At 36.7% G+C, this 24,307-nt stretch overlaps 1 protein-coding gene across 1 annotated transcript in view; it reads left to right on the forward strand.

Moving 5' to 3' along the window:
* Positions 1 to 24,307, forward strand: part of LOC129921832 (uncharacterized) — a 56,942-nt gene that overhangs the window by 4,158 nt on the left and 28,477 nt on the right. Inside the window, exon 2 of the mRNA XM_056004959.1 lies at positions 10,801 to 10,936. Within this exon, the coding sequence (XP_055860934.1) occupies positions 10,809 to 10,936 (128 nt within the window). The 5' untranslated portion in view covers positions 10,801 to 10,808. The remainder of the gene's footprint in view (positions 1 to 10,800; positions 10,937 to 24,307) is intronic.

The raw sequence follows: 24,307 nt of genomic DNA on the forward strand, positions 1-24,307 counted from the left end.
GGCTACTAATTAATTATGCTACTAGTTCGTGGAACACCTATTCAAGCCTCGCGTATTTGTAACTGTTATTCAATGGATACCAGCTCATATAGAACTAGAAGGAAATGAGAAGGCTGACACACTCGCCTAGAGTGGGAGAACAAAGTCACAATTAAACTCTGCACTCTATCCAGAAGAATTGAAGAAACTATTAGTAAACAAAATAAATGAGAAATGGACAAGCTCTCATCCAAATCACAAGAAAGATGATGCATATTTTAAGCTATCCCGACAAGATCAACGTCTAATCTTTCGACTCAGGACCGGACACAACAGAATGGGACAACATATGTACCGGAAGCTCAAAATTGGAACCAGTGAAATCTGCCCATGTGGAGTGTCACCAGGTAATGCTGACCATGTCCTCCAAAACTGCTCTCTATACCAAGAGGCCCGTATAAGACATTGGCCCCAAATCACCCCAATAGAAAGAAAACTATATGGAGAGCTCCCTGATTTGGAAACCACTGCGCAGCTCATCTCATGTATTGGTCTAGTCCAGGGGTCGGCAACCTTTTGAGTTGGAAGAGCCAAAAATGACAATTTACACAATTTCGAAGTTTTTAAAGAGCCACAAAGTTTTTTCTTGCCAGCTATAAATCTCACACAATGAATTTTTTAAAATGAAAAAAAAAACAACTAATTCATGTAAGTAGTGTTTATCACAACAAATTAGATAAGATATATATGGTATTATTAGATAATTATTTTTTAATTCGGTAACAACTAAATAAGTAAGACATTTACTTGCAACACTAACATGTACTTCAATAACAAACAATTGAGGAAAAAATTTCAATGGGAGCGACGGCTTTGGTTTTAGAAAGTTTGGAGACATTTTGGCTCATAACTTGTTGCTTTTAGTTTCAAACACGGCCCATATTTTCTTTTGTTAGTGGGCTTCTTACTTTACTTTTAATTATAGTCATGCAAGAGAACAAAGGCTTGCACGAATATGTCAATCTGAAGATAGTCAGCACTCCAAATGCCAACTTTTTCACCTCACTATAGCAATCTGGAAGATTATTCCATGTGCCGAATTAACTCGTGGCATTCCTTAGAAAGCTGTCCACTTTTGTTGCGTTACGTACATACATTTCTGGACCTCCAACACTTCCAACTTGCTTTTCAACTCTGTAAATTTTCCACCCCACAAAGCTTTACTTTTTAAATCGATCAATTGCATTTCTAGAGATCCAGTATCAATTCCAAATGGATCAATGTGGATTTCGTTACTATTTGTGTTGAGAAGGTGTACTAGGAATGCTAGAATAGTTTTGTAGGTTTTGAGCTGCTCAAATCTATCAAGAAACTCATTTTTGATTTTTTTGTTATAACCGTGCTGAAGTAATTTGTGTCGAAAGTGGCGCTGATTTTATCGCAATGCTGCTTTAGACATTCAAAAATGAAATAATTGACCGCTCTGATTATCTTCGGCAAAAAGAATTAATTGTCCTTCAAAACAAACCAATTCTTATACCAAAAATGTATTTATTTCATTCAAGCACAAAGCTAAACGTTTCGTCACCTTACCTTTGGAAAGTCATTGCACTTTTTGGGGAAGAAGGAGGTCGGAATACTGAGTCTCTATTTCCTTTAAGTGATAGAGTGCTTTTCACAAGATGCTGTTAACAATCTTTATTACCAAATTCATGACTTCACCTAATTCGGTCGGAATTGTTTGGGCTCACAGTACTTCTTGGTGCATTATTCAGTGAAACGTAAGAATTTCTTGGTTTATTTTGCTCCGACGAATCGTTGTTGGCCCTTTTTTCCTGTCATACTTCTGGCTCTATCAGTTGCTCTATCAGTTGCTCTATCAGTTGCTCTATCAGTTGCTATTTAAATGATTTTATCTAAATCGATCTTATTGTCTTCAAGGTATTTTCGCTTAGCTTTCGCTCTATCGTCCCCTCTAGTTTGTCATGAGAGCGGTAGAAATCCTAGAAGTTCTTCTTTTGGACTTTGGGAAGACATATATCTGACAAAATGGGCAACTTGTGCCGTGTCTTTATGTTGCAAGAATAATCTATAGCAAGTGATAAATGATTTTGAAATCACGAAACAGTTCTTCAGATGCACGTAGGAAGCAATCTTTGACATACTCATCATCTGTAGATGGTATGCGTTTTTGTGCAATTTCTAGTGGTACCGCAAACTTTGCCGGATTAGTATTCCTTGTAGATTGTTTCTACCTTTGAGGAGATCATTCACTTCTAACTCATTGACTTGAAACAACAAACTATACGTCACAGCCAAAGCATGTGGTTAAGATGCCAATTCGTCTTGCGTCAAAACGAATTAAAACCATTTGACGACGGCGTCATTCGAGAGCTTCTGACGGACTGACAACAGTGACGACGCGTACAATGGGGGAGGGGTGTGGGGAAAAGCGAGTACAAATGGCTGAGAGATCGAATCGGTGCCTAATCCCTGTTAAATGATTCAGAACTATTTTTTTTTTAATGTTTCCATAAAATAAATAATATTTGCGTATGGAACTAAAGAGCCGCAGCTTCACATTCAAAGAGCCGCATGTGGCTCGCGAGCCGCAGGTTGCCGACCCCGGGTCTAGTCATCTGAACCCTCCAACATATCAATGGGAACGAGGAAGAAGAAGAAGTTTGACTTTGTATTAATATTACACATGAACTAGTCACCAAATTGTAACTTATACGTGTGTGTTGGTCATCAAGATGTAGATACGTGTATTACTATCAATGTGTTGCGAATTGGAGCTACAATTAATACGTAACAAATATGATTAGTATACAACGACTTGAGTCCAACTTTCAAAGACATATGACACTTATTAAATAATAATAAAATGATGCAATTCAAATATTCAGCTACAAGTCACTGGTTAGATGAGAAATGACACGACTTCCTTCACAGTAGTTATATAAGTAATAATCCAAGATTAGTTACAGTTACATCCGCATCTCAGCGGGCACCAAATATCATAAGTCCTCTAGAGTACTAAATAACGTCCGCATCACAGCGGGTAACAAATCCACTTCAATAACTTGTATCCAACTCTAGGTCCAGAAAACAACTACTAAAATATGTTTTCTGTCTTAAGTCCCAAGGACGACTACCACTGACCTAAAATGAATTGAGTCATTCTTGCTTCCTCTTTCTAAAACCAGATGTTTCTCGTGCTTTTCACCTTCTTAATTCAAGGGGAAGATATAACAGGCAATGTCAACTGAGACTGTGACAGGAACACTAGGGCTTTTACTCTTTCAACCTCTCTATGTCCCGGAATGTCTAAAGAACTATCGCACGTTATCAAATCTTCGCTTCCTGTCAAAGCTTCTGAAGCGCATTGCAAATTCTTTCTCATTTTTGTTTTTGTATACCTAAATAGAAACAAAGAAATTTATTACAAATAAGATTTTTTATCGCATAAATTTATTCTTATAGTAGGCCTTTTTCAAACAAAAGACATTCGTTTACCTAGCAACGATCTCTCAAAACAATAAAAGCTAGTCTAACTGCTCTAACGCATTACTGTAGATTGTGGTAGTGAAAAGGGGATAGATAAAAGTAGATGACCTCTGAACGCCCTTGTAGAAGACAGACACAGAAGACGAAAAGAAAACTTAAATAGATCCCTGGCGGACAACGGCATTTCCTGAATCAGGTGCGGGAAAATATGTAGTTCGCAACTGGGTTTGCGTAGTCATTCGAAACACAGCACTCATCCTTAATCTTCGGAATGAAAGACATTGACATTGTAATCGGAAATCATTTTTGTCTAAAATTTAGGATCCCCCCAAAACGATTTCATTTGTTGGTAAACGCAGCCGCGAGCTCGCTATTCTGCCTCAACGTGGCGCTCGTGTGGAAACGACCATTAGAGGAAGTGGTTAGGCTAAATGAATAGCAAAACAAAACTCCCGTGGGGGTGTCCACGGTTAGGCGAGAGTTTACCCATTGCACGGAGCGGAGTTGAAAGAGAGCCCTCACGGTCATGTCGATAATCCTTGCGCCGTTCCTCAAGGGACCGTTTACACTAATGTCCTCCACGGTTAGCTTGGTACAACATAGGAAAATGGCGGAGGTTCCCGGTGGACTCGGCCTTCGGCCATGTCTAGCCTATGCGCCCGGGGTGCCAGATGCTTCAGAAATAGCAATGCTTTACATAGGCATTGACTTGGGCCCCTTCCAGACAGAACGGTTTTTTTTTTACTGTTTGACGCTCAAACTTTTTTTTTTCAATTTTTGAGCTCGAAGAGCCTTCTGCTCAGCTCTTAGACAATCAAACGGTAAACACAGCATACATTTGCTTACAGTGTTTCGACATTTGCTCATTTAATGCTTTTTTTAGTTGATTTTCAATGTGGTTCCCAGAAAATGAATGAGTTCATTTTGTGGTAATAGTTATGACTAGTTCTTGGCGTTATCGTGGCATTTTAAAAAATGAATTGATCACCTTCTCCACTTTCTGTCGGTAGTTTGTTTTGTTCAATGCTAGAAGACAAATCAAAAATATAAAAAAAAAAGCTATAATCTATAAATAGCTTGTTTTAACAATTTTCCAAAATATCACTTCCGGGCGTAATTTTCAACATTGATTATTGAAATTCGTTTCTCTCACTTCGGCTACTTTTAGTGGTTCATTTGTTCTCAATGAATTTTTGTTTTCTTCTTTATTAGGTATGTCAAAATTTCGCAGTGTCATATTGACTTTTAAAACACAGGAAATGACGTCAACTCATAACCTTTTCCATTTAAGAATGGTTTTAATGTAATAAAATAAAATACACTGAATCAACTCAGGACTGTATTAACAAGGTTTTAATTCAATACTACGCGACTAACATGTAACGCACACAATAACTCAGTAACATACGGGTCATGACCTACAGTCTGCAATATGTATTCAATCGTGATTACCAGTACTAGCATGATTACAAAATACTTAACTAACAGAAGTTCAGTTCATGATTACTCCAAAATACTTTAACTTTTAATTGTTATTACAAATCTACATGCTCAAACCGTCACTATATATGTGTTGCCAAGGGTGGCAGTACAGGCTCGTTGTCTAGTAGGTTGGACCTCTGGCGAACCACTCCAAGCCCTAGTTCAGTCTTTTGCCACCAGGAAGACAGGAATATCAATGAGTGGAGATACTTCATTCACCAAACACGATCACACTTCTTGACGAGTGCACTCTAAACGAAGACCCGGCTCAATCTCATAGTTAATGATGAATTCATTGAAACACTGAGTACATGCACATTAAATAGGCTACACGGACTTCAATTAAAACGTTGTACAATGCCCAAGTCAAACTGTCTCTCAGTCTCTCACTCTCTCTCTCTCTCTCTCCCTCTCCCTCTGTATGTCTCTCTCTCAGATCGAAAAACTCTCCTCCTCTCACTAAACTTACCTCCCACACTCCATCTCCTCCCCCCCCCCTCCAACACAACTAATTAACAAGCAAAACATAAACAGGCTAAAAAAATTTTTAAAGGGAAGAACTGTGCATTTATATCCATATCTGTCAAGTCTATTATTACCCTTTATCGATACCAAACTTAATTAATTAATTACCACTAATAAATAAATTGATTAAATTTTGTTGATTCATATTCTGCTAGGAATATTGAATAATCGTGCAGTTGCAACCGGATCCGAGACTGTGAAATGGGAGAAATAACGTGTACAGATATTGTACCAGACAGACAGTAAACAACATCTTATTTATTGGAAAGAACCACACAGTTACTGCCCTTTTTACTATATAAAACAAAATTAATAACTGACAACTAACTGGTTAATTTATTTTTATTATTGATTCATGTGTAAAGTTTTAATTTGATTCAAGGTTGTTAGATGGGAGAACTAAGATTCGCACGAGACAGAGTGAGTTAAATATAAGCTTTGTAAGAACTCACTTAACTGAATCAAAATTAATTTACTATCGCATTGAGCCCAGGGTCTCGTCCCTATGTGCTACCCAGAGTAAACCGCTCAAGTAAAACTTCCAAAATTTTGCCCTAACCTTTATAATAAACCAACATGGTTTTGTGATACGAACATTATAGCGAACGAAATAACCACACCTAAAATTTAATATGAACTAAATCCGAAAAGATCGTCTTAGACCAGGGGTTCTCAACCTGTGGGTCGCGACTCCCCTTAGGGGTCGATTGACGATTTGTGAGGGGTCGCCAAAGACCATCGAAAAAGTCTGTTCTTCTATTGCTGTATGTGTGTGAGCGAGGGGGGGGGGGTCGCGGCAGAGTGGGGGGATTGTAAAAAGGGGTCGGCGAGCTTAAAAGGTTGAGAACCGCTGTCTTAGACTCTGCTGGTAGATACCGTAGATTATCACTATTGATTCAGGCCGAAGACTGTACCGTTCCTTCCATTATTTGGAGAAGATTTTTATTGATGAAAAACTGTCTTGGAAATAGATTATGTGAGGATTTGTAATAGTCAATAGAAATCGTGGCTATTTTCCTAGTCCTAAATGACTAGATCTAGTTTTTTTTTCTTGTAGATGAACATAGAGACACAAGTGTAATGTATAAAGAAACATTCCCTAATACTTAATAATAATAATAATAATAATAATCTTTATTATCCGTAACGAAATTTGTCTTACAATTTGTGCATTACACCAAGTGTCTATGTATCAAATTTTGTGTTGATTATAATCTCGATTCACTGGATTTTTTTGGAATTTTGCAATGATATTCAGATAGATCTAGACCTATAATATACCTTGGAAAAAATTAGCATATGTTCAACACTTGTCAAACTTTGGTTTGATGAATGCAGAGTCTGAGAGATCCTAAACATAACTGATAAAATTATTGTTACCTGAGAGCAGTACTGATGTAGATCTATCACATCTTTAGAAAGAAATTCCTCAGTAAACGAGTCAATTAATAAGTATACAGAGGATTGCTTTCCCTAAACTGACGTGTCTTGATCCTGGAAAGAAAAGAGAATGGCTAATAACTCGTGCTTATGACATTAATAATAATAATAATAAATAAACAACTATATAAACATGTATTATTGATAATATACCAATTAATCAATTTAAAGATGTTTGTTAAACATCTTTCTATTACGGTTATTTTGGCGACGCAATTTTTGTCCTCGATTAGTTAATACATTTTAAATTTCTTTAATTCTAGCTATTTCGTTCGATTAAAATATATTACATCTATTTTTGAAAATGTAAAATAAAGAAAATGTTGACTGTGTGTCCCTTAGGGCTCTGAGATGATTAAAGGCGGCTCTGAGGTTTCCCATCCTCTAGCCCACGTTTACCTCGTATAACCCACTCTTTGAAGTTTTTTCTCAACACTTGAACGCGACCGGAAAAGGTTCGACGCTCTTCAGACGAGATTCACGGAAATCAAATTTTAATAACTTTCAGCTAAAGTGTTTGGTTTTTGAGTCAGGGTGAAACGTCTTCACGTCTAGAGCTTGTGTACTGGAAATGTCACATCTGAAATATTTTTGTGACATTGTAATAAGCATGAAGTGCGTGTTTGCGCGCATTTTTATTTTGTTTTGCTTACTATTAAATAAGCAATCTTCCCTACTAGATAAGCAATCTTCCCTATTAGATAAGCAATCTTCCCTATTAGACAAGCAATCTTTCCTATTAGATAAGCAATCTTCCTTATTAGATAAGCCCAGTTGATCTGTTGTAATGTTTGACACCAATTTTCTTGAAGACCTCCAGGATCTCAGTTGATCTGTCGTAATGTTTGACACCAATTTTCTTGAAGACTTTCAGGATCTCAGTTGATCTGTTGTAATGCTTGAGACCAACTTTATGAAGACCTCCAGGATCTCAGTTGATCTGTCGTAATGTTTGACACCAATTTTCTTGAAGACCTCCAGGATCTCAGTTGATCTGTCGTAATGCTTGACACCAACTTTATGAAGACCTCCAGGATCTCAGTTGATCTGTTGTAATGCTTGAGACCAACTTTATGAAGACCTCCAGGATCTCAGTTGATCTGTCTCAATATTTCACATCAAATTTGTCGAAACATGCAAGAAAAAAAAATTATCTGTCTTAATAATTTTCATCAAATTTGTTGAGATCCTTCAAGAGCTCAGTTGATCTATTACCTTTAAGAAGACAACAAGTTCTTAGATCACATTAGTTAGGAAGGTCTTTTGTTTATCAAAACCAGTAGAAAGTCGCTGTGATCTAAATCTCATTTTTAAAAGACTATTCCTAGAAAACTTGGACTAAACGAGAATGTGTTCCCGTGTGACATTTCAGTCACCACCAAACTGTAGCTGAGGCTGGTTTTCGCACTGTTGAGGAGCCCAGTACTGCCTTGGACACTGATGCAGAATCTTTGTTGATAATGTTCCCATTGCACTAATATCAATCACTTAGCTGTCCAGCCTTAATCTACGTTAGGCATTCCAGTTCGGAGTCTGCAATGTTGATATATTTAAGTTACACCATAAATAAGGCTGTTTGTGTTGTGTGCATTCATTTCAAAAGTAAAGGGCGGTAATTGCGTTTGATAGATGTTTACATTTCGTTTCCTCCCATTCATATCAGGGAGAATAATTACTGCATTCTTTCCAACTAAAGTAAATAAACGCTAAATTGCTAAGTAAATAACTAAAATAATTTTTATCTTACAAAAGGTGTAAAGCCTAATAACTACAATATGCAGTTTGACCTTTTAAAAAATTAATTTTACAGCTCAGAAAAATAGTTTTAAAAATTTTTTAATTAGGATTTTTAAGCTATTGTATTGTTTCTCAATATTCTATATTATGTCCATTAGCCGTCTTAGATTTAAATTAAGAATCCATGCAGGGAAGTTCGAACCAAGTTTGTCTTTAGTGACATTAAGTCCCTTTTGTATTTCAAGTCTAGTCTCTGGCAAGTATATGTCAATGACGTAGATATGTAGCATGATGTTAGCGCCGATAAAACGTCACTAAGCAAAGTAGCACATTTAATTGCTAAGTAAAGAGACAGAGTAAGCAATGGAAAAGCGATTGGAAGGCATCAAAGAATGGACAGGCCTGTTTGTTGAATGAAATTCTAACCAGGTCGAAGGACAGAGAGGAATGGAGAAAGACGGTTGACAGATCTTGCATGGTGCCCCGTCGGTTCAACAGACGAAGGGATAGATGACAGTGTTTTAAGTCGGATACTTTTAGCAACACAGGTTGTAGACCCAGGCCATTATCGTTTTATTTAGTCTGTTTCCAAAGCTTACACAAACTGAGCCCGATTGCTTTTTATCTTTATCTACGTGATCTCATTTCCGCTTTTTTAAACTGCTGAAACTGTATTTAAAAACAACATGTCCCTATGTGTTAGCGTCTATAGCAACGGGAAATCCCGTTTATTTTTGCAGGTCTTGACAACAACGTCGATGATGATGATGGTTTAAGTTGCGCAAACACTGAGAGTCTCTGTAAATGTTTTATTGATTAACCTTTTAAGTGTGTTTTTAGTTGTTGTTTTTTTATAACAAGTAAATGCTTAGCAAACGTTACTCATTATCTGAGTATCTCAGAATGGTTAGTGGTTTTAGCATTAGAAATAGAAAATACTTTTAGTTTTGGTAATTTTTTGTTTGAAATGTTTATATCACCGCCTTCGCCCACTTTGTCAATTTATGGCGCCACCTTCGCCCACTTTGTCAATTTGTTTGTATACTTCCATCATGAAATCACATTAATGGAAGAGTCTAGAACAAAAAAAAATACGATAAACTTACGTAAACTTGAAAGGTAATATAAAAACACAGACTTCCGGTGGCATAGTTTACCTTAGTTACAACAGCATTAACTAGTAATGGAATAAAATAGATGTGTGGGTAGTCAGAAATATTGACTTTTTTGAAAGGTTAAAATAACCTTAGGTTGTGTTTGTTTAAACGTAGGTATAACCTTTTAAGTGTATCCACAGTTCGTAACAGGCATTGGCTACTTTGCTTTGAACCATTGGCAACCATTGGTTAAGCCTACTTTGTGTGTGCCGTTGGCTACCTCCCTGTTATCTTTTGGTTACTTCGTAATATTCTATTGGCTAACTTGTTGTATTTGTATACTAATGTCCACATCGCTGTATATCATTCGCTACCTTGCTGTGTATCACTTGATACCTCTATGAATACCATTCGCTACCTGGATGTATACCATTCGCTACCTCGATGTATACCATATGCTACATCAGTATATGCCTCTTTGTGCTAAAAAGCATTATCCCGATTTTTCGTCACAAAAGATTTTATCCAGTGACCAGGCGTGGACCGTGAGCTCCTCTTCATCCCAAGTCCCTTCTGAGTATTCCACAATGATAGTGACCATTACTGGGTTGGGTGACTTGGGTCGTGCCATATACGTGGCCCGCCTAGGTCCTAGGCCTATTCTTTATAAGCAGTCGAAGGCTGCGCTAACCAGGTGGAGTTTAACCTCACATTCCGCTACTGTACCTGCAACAGACCCAGCCAACAGCGTGGATTGACTTTCAGGAATTGTTAGACTACCTCGTCGGGTTCTTTCTTCCATGCCCACCCCGAGTGAGTGTATCATCATTGTTTTGGTAATTATTGTGACAGTGAGACTTTTTTAAAAAAGCTTACCTAAGTACCCTCTACAGAAGTATTGTAGGCTACCCGTCATTGGCCAATCTAGTTCCACTACGGAGGTGCCACGTTGAGGTTGCGGGAGTTGGAATCCTCCGAGACTGTACACCAACGTTCTTACCTTAATGCATTATTTCTACCCTTGTTTCAGATAGTGAAATGTCAACCTTTTGTCAAATGTGTGTCTTATTGGCAGGAGTTTTGGCCCTTGGCAAATGTTTTTTTCCGCCACAAACTTTGTCAGCCCAACTGGCCACTGAGAGAATGTGCCGTATAGCATGTGCCAGGTAGGTGGTGCATAATATGTCTATAAAAATTATATAATCTTTTGAAATACTTATTGTGATTTATATCTATAAATCTATATCTATATATCTAAATTAGCGATGTGGCTGGGTGGTATGTCCTTAGAATTCTAAACCAAAGAGTCTGAGATTCGAATCTTAGTAAAGATTTTGAATATATATATATATATATATATATACATGGGCGTAGCCAGGATTTTTTTCGGGGGGTAAAATATTATATATATATATATATGTGTGTGTGTGTGTGTGTATTTGGATGGATGAATGTGTGTGTGTGTGTACATAATTAATCTTTATTATATTCTGACCCTTCATATATCTATATACATGGCTTTTTTCGACCGGCACTTTTTTGAATGTAGGGAAAAATTATTACTTTTCTTGTATTTTAACGTGTATTATTAATTTATTACTAGTTAAAAGTTAGGCAATCAATCACTAAGTACCCTCACCTAATCACTGAGTACCGGCACCTCTCTCTATATATATATCTCATGGCCATTTCATACTATTGATGCCCAACCTTTCGGCGACACACAGTGCGATAAGTTTTTTGGAGGGTGTGTTGACTAGCTGCCAAATCAGCGTGAATTTCAAGTATAATAAATAATAGAATGATTTTAAAAGTCTATGTATCTGAAAGTTACTGAGTATCTGAACGTTACTAAGTTTTTCATCAAGTGTAGATTCACCTTAGGCAGACCCTACTTCCACTCCAGCCCAATATAACCAACACCCTGTACGGCAGTGCTGAACAACTGAAGAAAACAGAACACTATTATTTCTTGGCACAGTCTGCAAAAAGAGCTGACAGCTCAGCAGCAAAAAACTGGCTAGAAGAAGAAGAAGATGATATAGCTTATTGACTACCAGATTTTCAACTTTTCCAGTGCAAACATGTCCATCAACCACCATCCATTTTATTCACTATTTTTAGAAATTTACACGGCTAAAAACACACAAGATAACAAAGCAAGTTTCATGGTCACACAGCAAGAAATGTTCAACCTGTTCAGAAATAGTTCATAGTTCTTGCGTCCATTTGGTTGTTCTATTTTCCAGCTCCAGACACTTGAAAGTCTTCCTACCTCCGACATGTGCTCACATCCCACAAATGCTTACATGCCACACTTGCTAACATCTCACACATGCTTACATCTCACACATGCTTGCATCTCACACATGCTTACATCTCACATATGTTGACATCTCACACATGCTTACATCCCACACATGCTTACATCTCACACATGCTTACATTCCACACATACTTACATCCACATGTGCTTACATCTCAACCATGCTTACATTCCAAAAGTAATTACATCTTACACATACTTACATCTCACACGTGCTTACATTGCATACATACTTAAATCCCACAAGTGCTTACATCCCACACATGCTTACATCTCAATCATGCTTACATCTCAATCATGCTTACATCTCACAGGAAAGGAAATGCTGAAGCTTGGGAGTGTTAATGGTCACTGTCTTTTTTTTTTAAGTCTAACATTTCTGTGACTCATAATACACAAAGTTTGTATGGATGGTCTGTTGTCATTTCTCGGTCATTATCAAACTGTAGATAAGGCTTGTGTTTTGCATCATTGTATACAGGCTGAAAGATTTAAAGAAACTTTAAAACTATGTCTTTCAATCCTACGTCATAAGTAGCGAAATCTTTTAAAGATGATAGTTAGTTTCCGTTTGCAGATGTCTATGATTAATATTTTGTAGTTAATTGTAGTGTAGCTATGATCAAGATTAAAAAATCTTCCCTCTATTTGGACATAGAGAATAGTTATACAAACCATATATTGAATAGATTTTTTTTTGTTTATATTTTGGTAGGCTAAATTTAAATTACATAAGCTTTTTAGCGTTTTTAGGGTTATACTATACTACACCATTACTCAGTACCAAAAGGCCTGCTATTCCTGATTATAACATGGGCCTGGTCTAGTAATTTCAAGATTAAACGTGTAAAGTCTTACGAATTCTAGTCTAGATCTAGATTCTATATCAATATTCTAGATATAGTTCTAGATCTAGATCTTGATTATAGGACAATAGGTCTATAGTTCTTACAGTAAAAGAAAGCAACATTGATATCATAGATATCATTTATGGATGTCTCCTTACCGCCTCCCCACCAGTGAAGACTGGGATTTTGAAATTCGGGATATTTGGTGCGCCCCCCCCCCCTGAGTCATCTCAACTCTTATTGTTACCTGACTTGAGTTGGTGAAAATAAAGGCGGTTTGTCGCTGTGCTGTCAACATGACAACCTGCTCGTTAACCGTTGAACAAAGAAACAGATGACCTTACCATCTTCTGACCTATAGAACGCATGGTCTGAAAGTGGACCTTACTTACGTCGGACAGTAAAAGAACGCAACAGATATCATTGATGGATGTCTCCTTACCGCCTGCCCACCCTCACTGGCCTATTTTCTTGTTCATACCAGAAGTCAATATTTTTCGCTTGGACTTGGCAGACGATACAGCTAATTGTTACATAATTGAATCCAAGTTCTTCCCCTATCTGACAATTAGTGAAAAAGTTCCCAGACATCTTGGTCCAAGTAAGTGACAGGAATAAAACCCAAATTAACACCAGACAAAAAAAAAAAAACTCAGACTAATACAATAAACTGTTTCCTTTAGGTAAAATCACTGGGGGAATGGAGTTTCTAAATGACGTGCTGACGTTATTCGTGATGAAATAATATACGTATAGGTCAGTGACATTTTTAGCTTTAAGTCAGCGAAAATATGGCTAAAACTTTATACCTGTTATGGAACGATTAGGAATTAGATAATTTTATCTACATACTGATATATACACATACGCCACTGTACAGACATCACATCAGGAGAGTATAAAAAATTAATCATTTTAGTTCCCCCCAAAAGGTGAATAGTCGATATTAGTTTTGTGTGGTTTGTCTAAAAGTGAACCATTTAATATTTAAAATTAACAATGCAAGCAGATTCTTCAAAAAAATTAACTACTATTAAATGAAAAACTTCAGGGGAGGTAAGTTTTTTTTTGTTTTGTTTTTTACAAAGGTCACAGACTTCTTCATTAATAACTCAAGCTTCATTCATAGATTTGCGCGTTGATACAAAAAATTACATATAAAGTCACAATAGAAAAAGTATCAATGGATCATTATAAAATAGATATTCCGTTTATTAACTAACTCACGGAATGAAATACTGAGTAAAATGTTTTGAAAAAAGAATGTTGATAAGAACTTTGTTTTATTTGTAAGTTAAATAAAACGAACCACTTTTTAGCGCGCAGTTTTCACATATCCTCATTATACACTTGACAACAATCTGAATTAGACTAAATAGAGGCCGGATGTAGATCTTGATATAAATGTATTAATAATTTGAAAAAAAAAAGACATACGAATTCTAGTCTAAATCTAAATGTCTTGATTTACACGTTACACGTTAAATCTTAGAATTACTAGACTAATATAATCAGGATTACTAGACCTAGCCCAATCTAGTGACTAGCGATAATAATGTACATTAAGCTGTTCGCGTTCTGTCCTCTTTTTAATGTGATTCTCTTGTACATCTAGATTCCAGATCTAGTCTAGATATATGAAGCAGATCTAAATCTAGAACTCTGTACGACGTGGCAACTATTTATTAATCTAAACTGTCCACAGGTTTCGGCGTCACAGGTCAGCGTTCAGACCTTTTCGAACAATTGATCTAGGCCAGTGATGCCCAAAATACGGCCCGCGGGCCATATCCGGCCCTTGACGTGCCTCCATCCGGTCCGCTGAAACATTGGCACAAAATATAGAAAATCCCCCCCCCCCCCCAAAAAAAAAAAATGTTCAAAATGTATCTTTACCTACGTTAGGGCCCTTACTTTTACTCTAATGGATTACTACCAAGGCATTTAACATTTGTGCGTTCATGAAATAGGACTATAGTATCTACCAAGAAAAGTGAATGGATCTTTACTTTTTTGTAGCACATGATACCATTGCTAGCCAACATGTTTGTTTTTATAAAGAAAGTGTGACAAAATATAAACAGAACTTACGCCATTGTTTGAAGTGTAAAGAGAAAATTCAAATATCCGAATAATTCAATGTAAGTACTAGATCCTCGGGTTTGAAATAAAATAGTTTCAGGTCAATTTCGTTAGCTTTTTGTATCTTTTCCATCATGTGGCCCGCGACACCAGTGTTGGAAATTAAAATGGCCCGAGATTGAATCAGGTTGGACATCACTGGTCTAGGCAAAACCCCAGTGGTCAGCCCACATCTACCTGTCCAGATTTGGCAGATTATCTGAGCTTGCCCTCTGCAAATTTACAAATTTTACTTAGTTTTCGTTTCATGAAATCAAACTAATTGTTTCGTCGACTTGGGTTTCACATTTTTTATTAACTTCTTTTTCTTCCATCGTCTGCTCTGCCCACGTGCTGGATCTAAAACTGTAGCAATTGAAATTCCCGTGTTTCCTTTTCTCAAGCTTCAAGCTGACAAGACGAAATCCTGTGATGTCAAACAGTCGTTAGCTCCATACAAACCGCCATTCAGTGCGTTAGCGTCGTCTGCTTCGTAATAAGTGCAAGGAATGTGTGTGTGTGAGTGTGTGTGAGTGTGTGTGTACTTTTCTAATAATGAGTCTGAATGATGTTTATACATTTCTTGCCTTTATAATTTGCATTTCCAAATTGACCATTTTAATTATATAAATATATCTAGTAATACACAGACAGACAGACAGACAGTTAGTTAGATAGATAGATAGATAGATAGATAGATAGATAGATAGATAGATGATGTTAGTTTTTGTCTCTCTGTATATAATGCATTGGTTGTAGTTCCAACATTTCGCTTAGTAACTAAACTTTAGCACAATGAAAATAAGCATAGCATTTTGTAAGCATGCCGAAAAAAGATTTTTATTTAGACAAGAACTAAGGAAGTCCCTTTACAAACCACTGTCTACTACGCCCACGTCGCATTGCCTCGCATACCTAGAAGGTATTGGGAGAGGTGGTCAGGGACAATTATTCTCAGCGCCCGAAAGCCCGCCGTCACCGGAAACGTACTTTCGAAAATCCCACTACACTTGTTGAACGCGCCAATATCGTACCGGTGCACTCTGTCCACTTTGATGCACAGGCGTCAACATTTTGGGGTGGACGTCCTGGACTTGGCGAAAGCCCATTTGTTTGGTCTTTGAAACCACAAACGGGGGAAGGTCTTCGTTAGAGACACTTGCAGCGTTTATGGACGCATCCGCGAGAGGCCTAGACCAACAGAGATCTCAGTACTACGAGAGCAAGCACGAGCCTTAGTACATGGAGGCTTTAAAATCTATTACGCCTGCAGGGGGGCGCAAAAGGGACCTGTTTTAAAAGGTCAGCATTCTCCTGCCCCAGAGCAGGCGCTAGCCTACGAAGGCGAGTGCTGTGACCGAATGCAAGTTGATGTTCTATCGACGACGATGATAGTAAGGGGGTGGGGACCCGGGTTCGAATCCTGTGAAGATTGGGATTTTAATTCCACCTGACACCCTCGATAATTGTAGGCCACAGAAACAGATGACCTTTACATTATCTGCCTTATAGATCATTTTGCTTTCCCAGGTAGCCTACTAACCCTATTTCCAGACATTCCGTTTAGTAAAATTTTGAGTGAAATAGTGAATTAGTTTTAGCAAGTAAAGCTTTAAGTACAATAGGTAAAGTAATTTCATTGTCTACAAAGTCCGAACATTAAAGATGAATGCAGTATTTTGATGTGACTGTGCAGACCCAGTTGGGAGCTACACATTTTTGCATAGCTGCCGCAGACTAAACCAACATCCTCCCTGGAGATTGGAGGTGGAGATCTAGATTTCTGCAGCTGAATTCAACAAGGGCGTTTCTCTAGGTTGAACCTGTTGAACGTGTGTCCCGCAACCTTTGCGAGCGTTATCCAAGCTGTTTCTTTTAATTTCTGAAAAAAAAATGCTTTGTTTCTATGCCAGTGAGATCAAACGGACGCCTTATTGATCTTTGAACGCTTCCAGGGGCACCTCTGCCGCTCTCAACAAAAAAGATCTCCTTTGGCATGCGATAATTCCCTATACGTTTCAAGGATCCGACCCAGCGACACTCTCTATCATTCAGTCCTTTCACAGCTCTGTCCAAACCAATATCCATAAAAAAAAATGGTTATTTGTCAGGTAGTTATTAGCGCAGACACCTTTGATGGAAACCTTTTATACAGCACCAAGGCCTCAGAGCCACCTATAAATATATAGGCCTACTTCTCAGGGCCACTGCTTTATAGACATTCTTTGTGTAGGTAGGCGAAGAAACCTCTTAATTCAAATAGTTACTGAATATTCTTGTATAAACTAGAGCAAGATTTAAAACAAAATTGAAATACAATTTTCAAAGAGGACTTTTTTTGTGTGTCTCTCTATAGCTCGGTCACACGCAATTTCCATTTGTATTCTATTCTCCATACCTCCTCGTACTTCCTGTTTCTAAGCCTGATGTCCTGAGATACAAGCTATTACGTCACTTCCTGACACACGCGCATGTCATAACACAGAGGTCCTGTGGGATTGAGTAATAAAAAAGGGAAAGAAAATAAATGAAGAATGCGTTTTAAAAAATCCAAAATAAATGAAGTGTTCTCAAAGATTCTCTAATAACTCTAACCTAAAATGTACCCTGCTGTTTTACGCTCAACTAACTCTAACCTTAAACGTGCCCTGCTGTTCTACGCTCAACTAACTCTAACCTAAAATGTGCCCTGATGTTCTACGCTCTACTAACTCTAGCATAAAATGTACCCTGCTGCTTTACGCTCAACTAACTCTAACCTTAAATGTGCCCTGCTGTTCTACACTCTACTAACTCAAGCCTCAAATGTACCCTGCTATTCTATCTCCAGACACTCCAGTGGTCAAAGCCGCATGCGCAATTATCTCTTAATATCCGATGATGTGACGTGACTGGGAATTGACATGTTATATATGACACTCATCTGATGTGTTATTAACCCAGGACAGTTTGGTGGCGTCCGGCTAACAGCGTGCGGCTAAAAAAATGACATTACATGACATTGTCTCAGGTTAACATGTATTCGAGTTTTATGCTGTAGCGCAGAGGTTCTTAATTTTGTTTTACCCGGGACGCCTTTATATTGTTAAAACTTACCCACGGACCCCCTTAGGGAAAAATCTACATAAATTTATAGTATATAAGTAATATAATAAATATAGAAATATACATCTTACATTTGGGACCCTTCAACTCAAGAAAACATTAAGAAACTGGAACAGACACAAAATAGAGCAGTGAGATTGATAACAAACGAATATTCACATTTGACTATTTGACTAGAGTAACACCTTTAGTAAAATCACTAAATTTAAAAAGCCTTCAGGATAGAAGACTTAAAAGTAAAGTAGCAACCATACATAAAACACTGAACCATAATCCTTAAATACAAAAACAAAAATTAATAAAATACTCCGAAAGACACAAAGATATAGACATATTTCTCTCATATTCTAGGACAATTTTTTTTTTACAAAAGCTCCTTCTTCCCTAGTGCTATTAGAGCATGGAATGGGTTGCCTGAGTTAGCCAGGAAAACCAGTGACTTGGCAGAATTTAGGTCATTGGTTAATATGCATGAGTAAATGTATGACGCGTAGGACAACGTTTGAGAACCTCTGCTGAAGCGTTTCAGTTCGTTTATTGCTTTGTCTTGAGAAAGATGTGTGAGACTGGCAGAGCAATACTGTGTGTGTGTTTGTATGTGTTTGTATGTGTTTGTGTGTGTTTGTGTGTGTGTGTGTGTGTGTGTGAGTGTGCTGCGAGAGTGATGAGATTGATAGAGAAACGAGAGAGAAAGCAAAAGAAGGAAAGAGATAGAGAGACCGCAAATGAGGTAGAGATAGAGAGAGACAGACAGACAGAAGGTAGATATAGAGAGAAAGTTATAAGTCCATACAACAGAAAGAAAAAGGGGGTTAAAAAGAAAAAAAAGATCATCAAAGCTTTTTACGTAAATCTAATATAGACTACATCTAGATTCTAAATCTAGAAATAAATCTAGACTCGATCTTTAGAGTTTCAAATCAGAAGTCGAGGTCTAGTGTTAGATCTGGATGTCCATATAATACTAATAATATCAATAAATAATTATATATGTACGCAATGCCTGCTGGTCAAATTGATAACGACGCTACGTTCAATCAGCTGATGATATCATGAACATTCATTTAATAACTGACTTGGGACAAATAATTTTAAATTAATTTTTAAAAATATTTTACTATATGTTAGTTCACAAAGTTGTATATTAGAGGTATTATCTTAAAAAAAAATATTATTTTTTTGTGCTTCTCTTGTTAATATTTCGTTTGTTTTCATATATTTCTTTGTATTTTATTTTAGTGCTTTATCGAAATGAAATAATAATTCAAAAATACGAATATGGTTTAATGATTTGATTTTATCTAAAATTCAATTTATCAGCTTACAAATTCTAATGTGAACAAACAGCAAGGAACAAAAGAAAAAAAAAAACAAAAAAAAAAAACATAAAGCTGAAACCTGGACACGGATTTCAAAAAACTTTTTTTTCTAGAAATTGGACAATTTTTGTTTATCTTTGGTAAAATAATTACTAGTAATTTTGCCACACAGGGAAAACTCTGGTTTGACAGTTATATTTTTTCAAAAATATAATTTTTAATTTTGTTTGGGGGTCTAGATAATATATGTCTTCATCACATGTGTCAGCAGGTATTACTGCATGTATTCTAAAATGGTTGCATTCTTGCATAAATAAATAAATTTTCAATAACAATTAGGGTAGGCCTACCGTCTACTTATCTTATCTTATATAATACAGACGTTGCTTAAAAAAAAATGATTACGTCCTACGCGTCAATCATCTAGTCTTGCATGTTAACCAATGACCTAAATTCTGCCAAGTCACTGGTTTTCCTCTTCGGCCCAGGCAACCCATTCCATGCTCTAATAGCACTAGGGAAGAAGGAGTATTTGTACAAATTTGTCCTAGCATATGGAACGGGGAATGTGCCTTTATCTTTGTGTCTTTCTGAGTATTGTATTCGATTTTGTTTCTGTATAGATTATGGTTCAGTGTTTTATGTATGATTGCTATTTTACTTTTCTAACTTTAGTGATTTTACTAAAGGTGTTACTCCAGTCAAATGTGACTATTTACTTAAAGTAAATTGACAGCCAAACTAGAATCTTCTATACCACATCGTTAGATACAGTATTCTAGTTCCAACTACTGCTTTATTATGTCGCCATGTCTGAATCCGTGTCGTTAAATTTGAATTTTATATGCGCTGAGTAGATTCATATATACGCTTAACCAGATCTCATTTCTCGGTATTGGGGCGGGGGTAAAAAAAGCTCCATTTAACCTCATCTATTATTCATTTGTTATTAAGAGCAAAGTAATCGCTTTACAAAAAAGTCAACAGGTAAACAGAGGAGGATTTTATTTTTAATATTTATTTTATTTTATTTTACGTATTTATTTATACTAATAGGAAAACATCCATGCAAAACATAAGAAAACGGGAAAGTGGTTCTCTAAATACTATGTGCGATACTTACCCATGAGCAGGGGCGAACTGGGAGTCAATATCAGCCCAGGCATTTCTGTAGGCCTACAATCCAGAATATAAATTGTATTATCATATGATGGGCATCTAATTATAACCAACTGGTGTCAAAATCATTATGTTAGGTTTGATAATGTATCGATGACTGTACGCTTGCATACAGTGAATTCTATATCTTTAAAAGAAACATAGGCCTTATGTTGCTTTTTAATGGCTCAGTTTTTTAGACCCTAAAAGGATTGAACCCACAGTGTCATAGTGGTATCCATGCGGTACTTTCGGTGGCCCTACGTTTGGTTGGTACAGGCCCACCGGGCATTAGCCTGAATGCCCATATAGCCAGTCCGCCCTGCCTATGAGAAAAAGTTTGGAGAACTCATTTAGCATACTGTAAAATATCTTCTTACTTGTATTCATTAACTGAACATCATTTCTATACAAATGTCATATTCAACTGTTGTCTAAGTTAATGAGCTGAAAATATTGTATGTGTGTGCGTGTTAATTAATGAATGGAGGCGTCTCCAGCATGCCTGAAAGTCACGTGATCAGGAGGACCGCGTCTCTAAATGAAGACAACAAAACGTGTGATTAAGATTGATCGAATGTTCACAAAAATACTTCGTCTGCTTTCCAATTTCCCAGGCAGAAAGACGAATGAAGGGAGACAAACACGAAATGAAGAATAGAAAAATTAATAAGGGGAAATAATCAAGAAACACTTCCCTCCCCCTCCCTAATAGCAATATTGTTATCTGTATTAATAATTTTCTACGTCGCCCAACCACCCACCCTATTTGGACAACTGTTTCTATCAGGAAGTGTTCACTCGTCACTTAATAGCGGCGTATGCTGCGCCGCGGGTCGGCTTATTTATATATATTACAACAAGTACCAATATAATGACTAGATCTACTTACAAGGCGCTGTAATCGACTAAACAACAATATTTATATGTAGTAGGTAGATACTAAGAAGAAAAAAGTATGGAATGTGTTTGCTGTTTCTGCAAGCGTCATTCAAAACAAATAGTAAAAACAATCCGCGAAAAGTCAAGGTCAGAAAGGAGTAGGCGCCTATAGAAAAATCCGTGGGAATCATTCGCACGTAGCTCTCTCTATTTTTTCCCAAATAACTTCCATGAACGAATATCTTTTTTTTTTAGCTTTTAAAGGATAATGGAATAATAAGAATTTATATAAAATATTAAAATATTTAAGTAATTTTTTTTTTAAAACTAAGCGTTGAAAAAAATAAAGGTAACCTTGGAATAATGATTTGGCCGCCCCCTAAATTCGGCCGCCTGCGTGCAATGTACACATTGCATTATAGGAAGCGGCGGCCCTGCTGATACACATTTTGAACACTTTATTTCTCCCACTTCCCATTCTCGGACTAAGGTGAAACTTTGCATAATTGTTCATTGTCAAAAACAATACATGAATCAATAACAAAATAAACTAATAATTAATTTAATTGCAACATTTAATAATTTTTTTTATACCAAAAAAAAAGAAATCATTCTTACATATATATGGCTGTAAATGTGGAGTTACTTCTCGTCGGTATTCTCTTGTTTTATGTTTTTTTGCTTGTTATTGTATTCTGTTGTTATTTTGTTTTATTCATAAGTGTAAATTATAGATTTCGACATGCTTTACAAGAGCACGGATTTTCATAGGGGTCTTCTATCCTTGTTAGCTAGTAATACTTGTTCAAGCGTAGTAACTGGGAGCTAACATTTGATTTATATTTCTGACTATCAAACTTCAAAATATTTAATTAAGTAATTAATGATTTCTTATGCGAAACGTATATAATACATACACTATATTGACAAATATTCTAATTTATTGAACCTGTTTTGTGACGTGCTTGATAGGCTAAATAAATAAGTCTAACTTATTTCCTTTTGTGTCGATTTGTTTGCTGTTGACAATGTCTTAACCAATGGGACATTTCCACCCCTTGTGTGTTAAAAATTGCACACTTAAAAAAACTTTAGTGTAACTGTAAAGGATTCCGAATGTCCCACCCAAAATTGATAGCAGGTAGTGTATATTTGTAGCGACAACAATTGGTATTTATAAATTTTGATATTTTCAGATTTTGCGATCAATAGGGCAGATGATATGAAGGACATCTGTTGTTGTTTTTTTGCAAACCTTTAACGAGGGTGTCATGTGGGTAGAACAACGACCAAACGTATTTACTCTCCCCAACTTAAGTCCGGTACCCATTATTACAGTTGGGTGGACTCAGGAGCGCCCTAAAATTCAGAATCCCAGTCCTCATCGAGATTTGAGCCTGCTACCTCAGATTCGGAAGCCAAGCGCTTAGCCACTTAATCACCGCGCCACTTATGAATTTCGGAAGGCAAGAGCCCTATCACCCAACCGCAACGCCTCCATGAAGACATAAACATATGAGATGAAGTTGGATGTCAATCTTCCAGAGTGTACCCTTAAGTCTAATTAACTTTGCCATCTCCTGCTGGTATGGAAATACGTTACTAGCACAAAGACATAGACTAAATAGACTACTTAAAAAAGTATCGTATATGACTAGTACACAGCTACCATCTCTAGAAGAGCTTTTTCATGAAAGATGCCTTTCCAAAACACTCACGATTCTTAAAGACAACTTGCATCAATGAAACCACTGTTACATCAGATGTGAAGTGTTCTTCTCATTTCAATTAGAACCAAAACAGAAAAATGTTAACACTTTTTTATCGCACTTTCCGAAAGAGTGTTACAATGTCATCTGTCGTCATCGAGAAGTACATAGAAGTCTAATTCATAAAGCGCTGGTTGTCTGTGTGTATGTGTTACATGTGTGAATGTTGTTCGTATTTGAATCTATATTGTTATTGTACAGTAGTTACGTTGAGATTGTCAATTGTAGTCAAACTGAATTTCCATTGGACCTCATTCATCAATCGTAAACAAACAACATTAAGCCGTTGTTTTAGCAATAAGATGACGTGACTAAATGTTGTTTGTTTACGATTGGTGAATGAGGTCCTTTCATTGGACCAATAACAATTATCTTATCTCTATCTTATCTCTATCTTACGTATAAAGCACTTTTTAACGGAAGGAGGTAAAATGAAACTGAGGCCGAATCTCGAAAATCTTCACCCCGACAGCACATTTGATATCTGTCGAGTTAAATGGTATGGGGCTGCTACGCTGACCGAAAATAACAGAAATGGCTGACCTATAACTCTTGAATCAACAAATAATGGATGTATGTGTGTCTGCATGTGTGTTGGTTATGAAAATTTATTTTTAAACAAGCTACAGAATGGCAAGAATGAAGTCGTGATTTTTTTTTAAAATTCTGTTGGTGACGTCACTTCCCTTCCCCTCATACTTTTAAAAACGGTGACCTCCTATAGATGTCTCAAAACAAATATTACAATATATTCACTACTACATGCTTTATATTCCCAACATTTTTCAAGATCAATTATATTTTAGAATTTCTAAAAACTTTTACATTTTTTCGCGGAGGAAATAGGCTAATTTGTGCCAGGTACGATTTTACATTTTATAATTAACTAAAACGACACCTGATATTAGCGAAGTGATTTGATAAGCATGTGTCATTAGCATCTGCGATTATCTAATGGCAGACGTCATTCGGCTTTACTATAATGGTTACACGAAGATATGGGCTGATA

The sequence above is a fragment of the Biomphalaria glabrata genome, chromosome 11 (assembly GCF_947242115.1).
Source record: "Biomphalaria glabrata chromosome 11, xgBioGlab47.1, whole genome shotgun sequence".
Taxonomy (NCBI): Eukaryota; Metazoa; Mollusca; class Gastropoda; family Planorbidae; genus Biomphalaria; species Biomphalaria glabrata.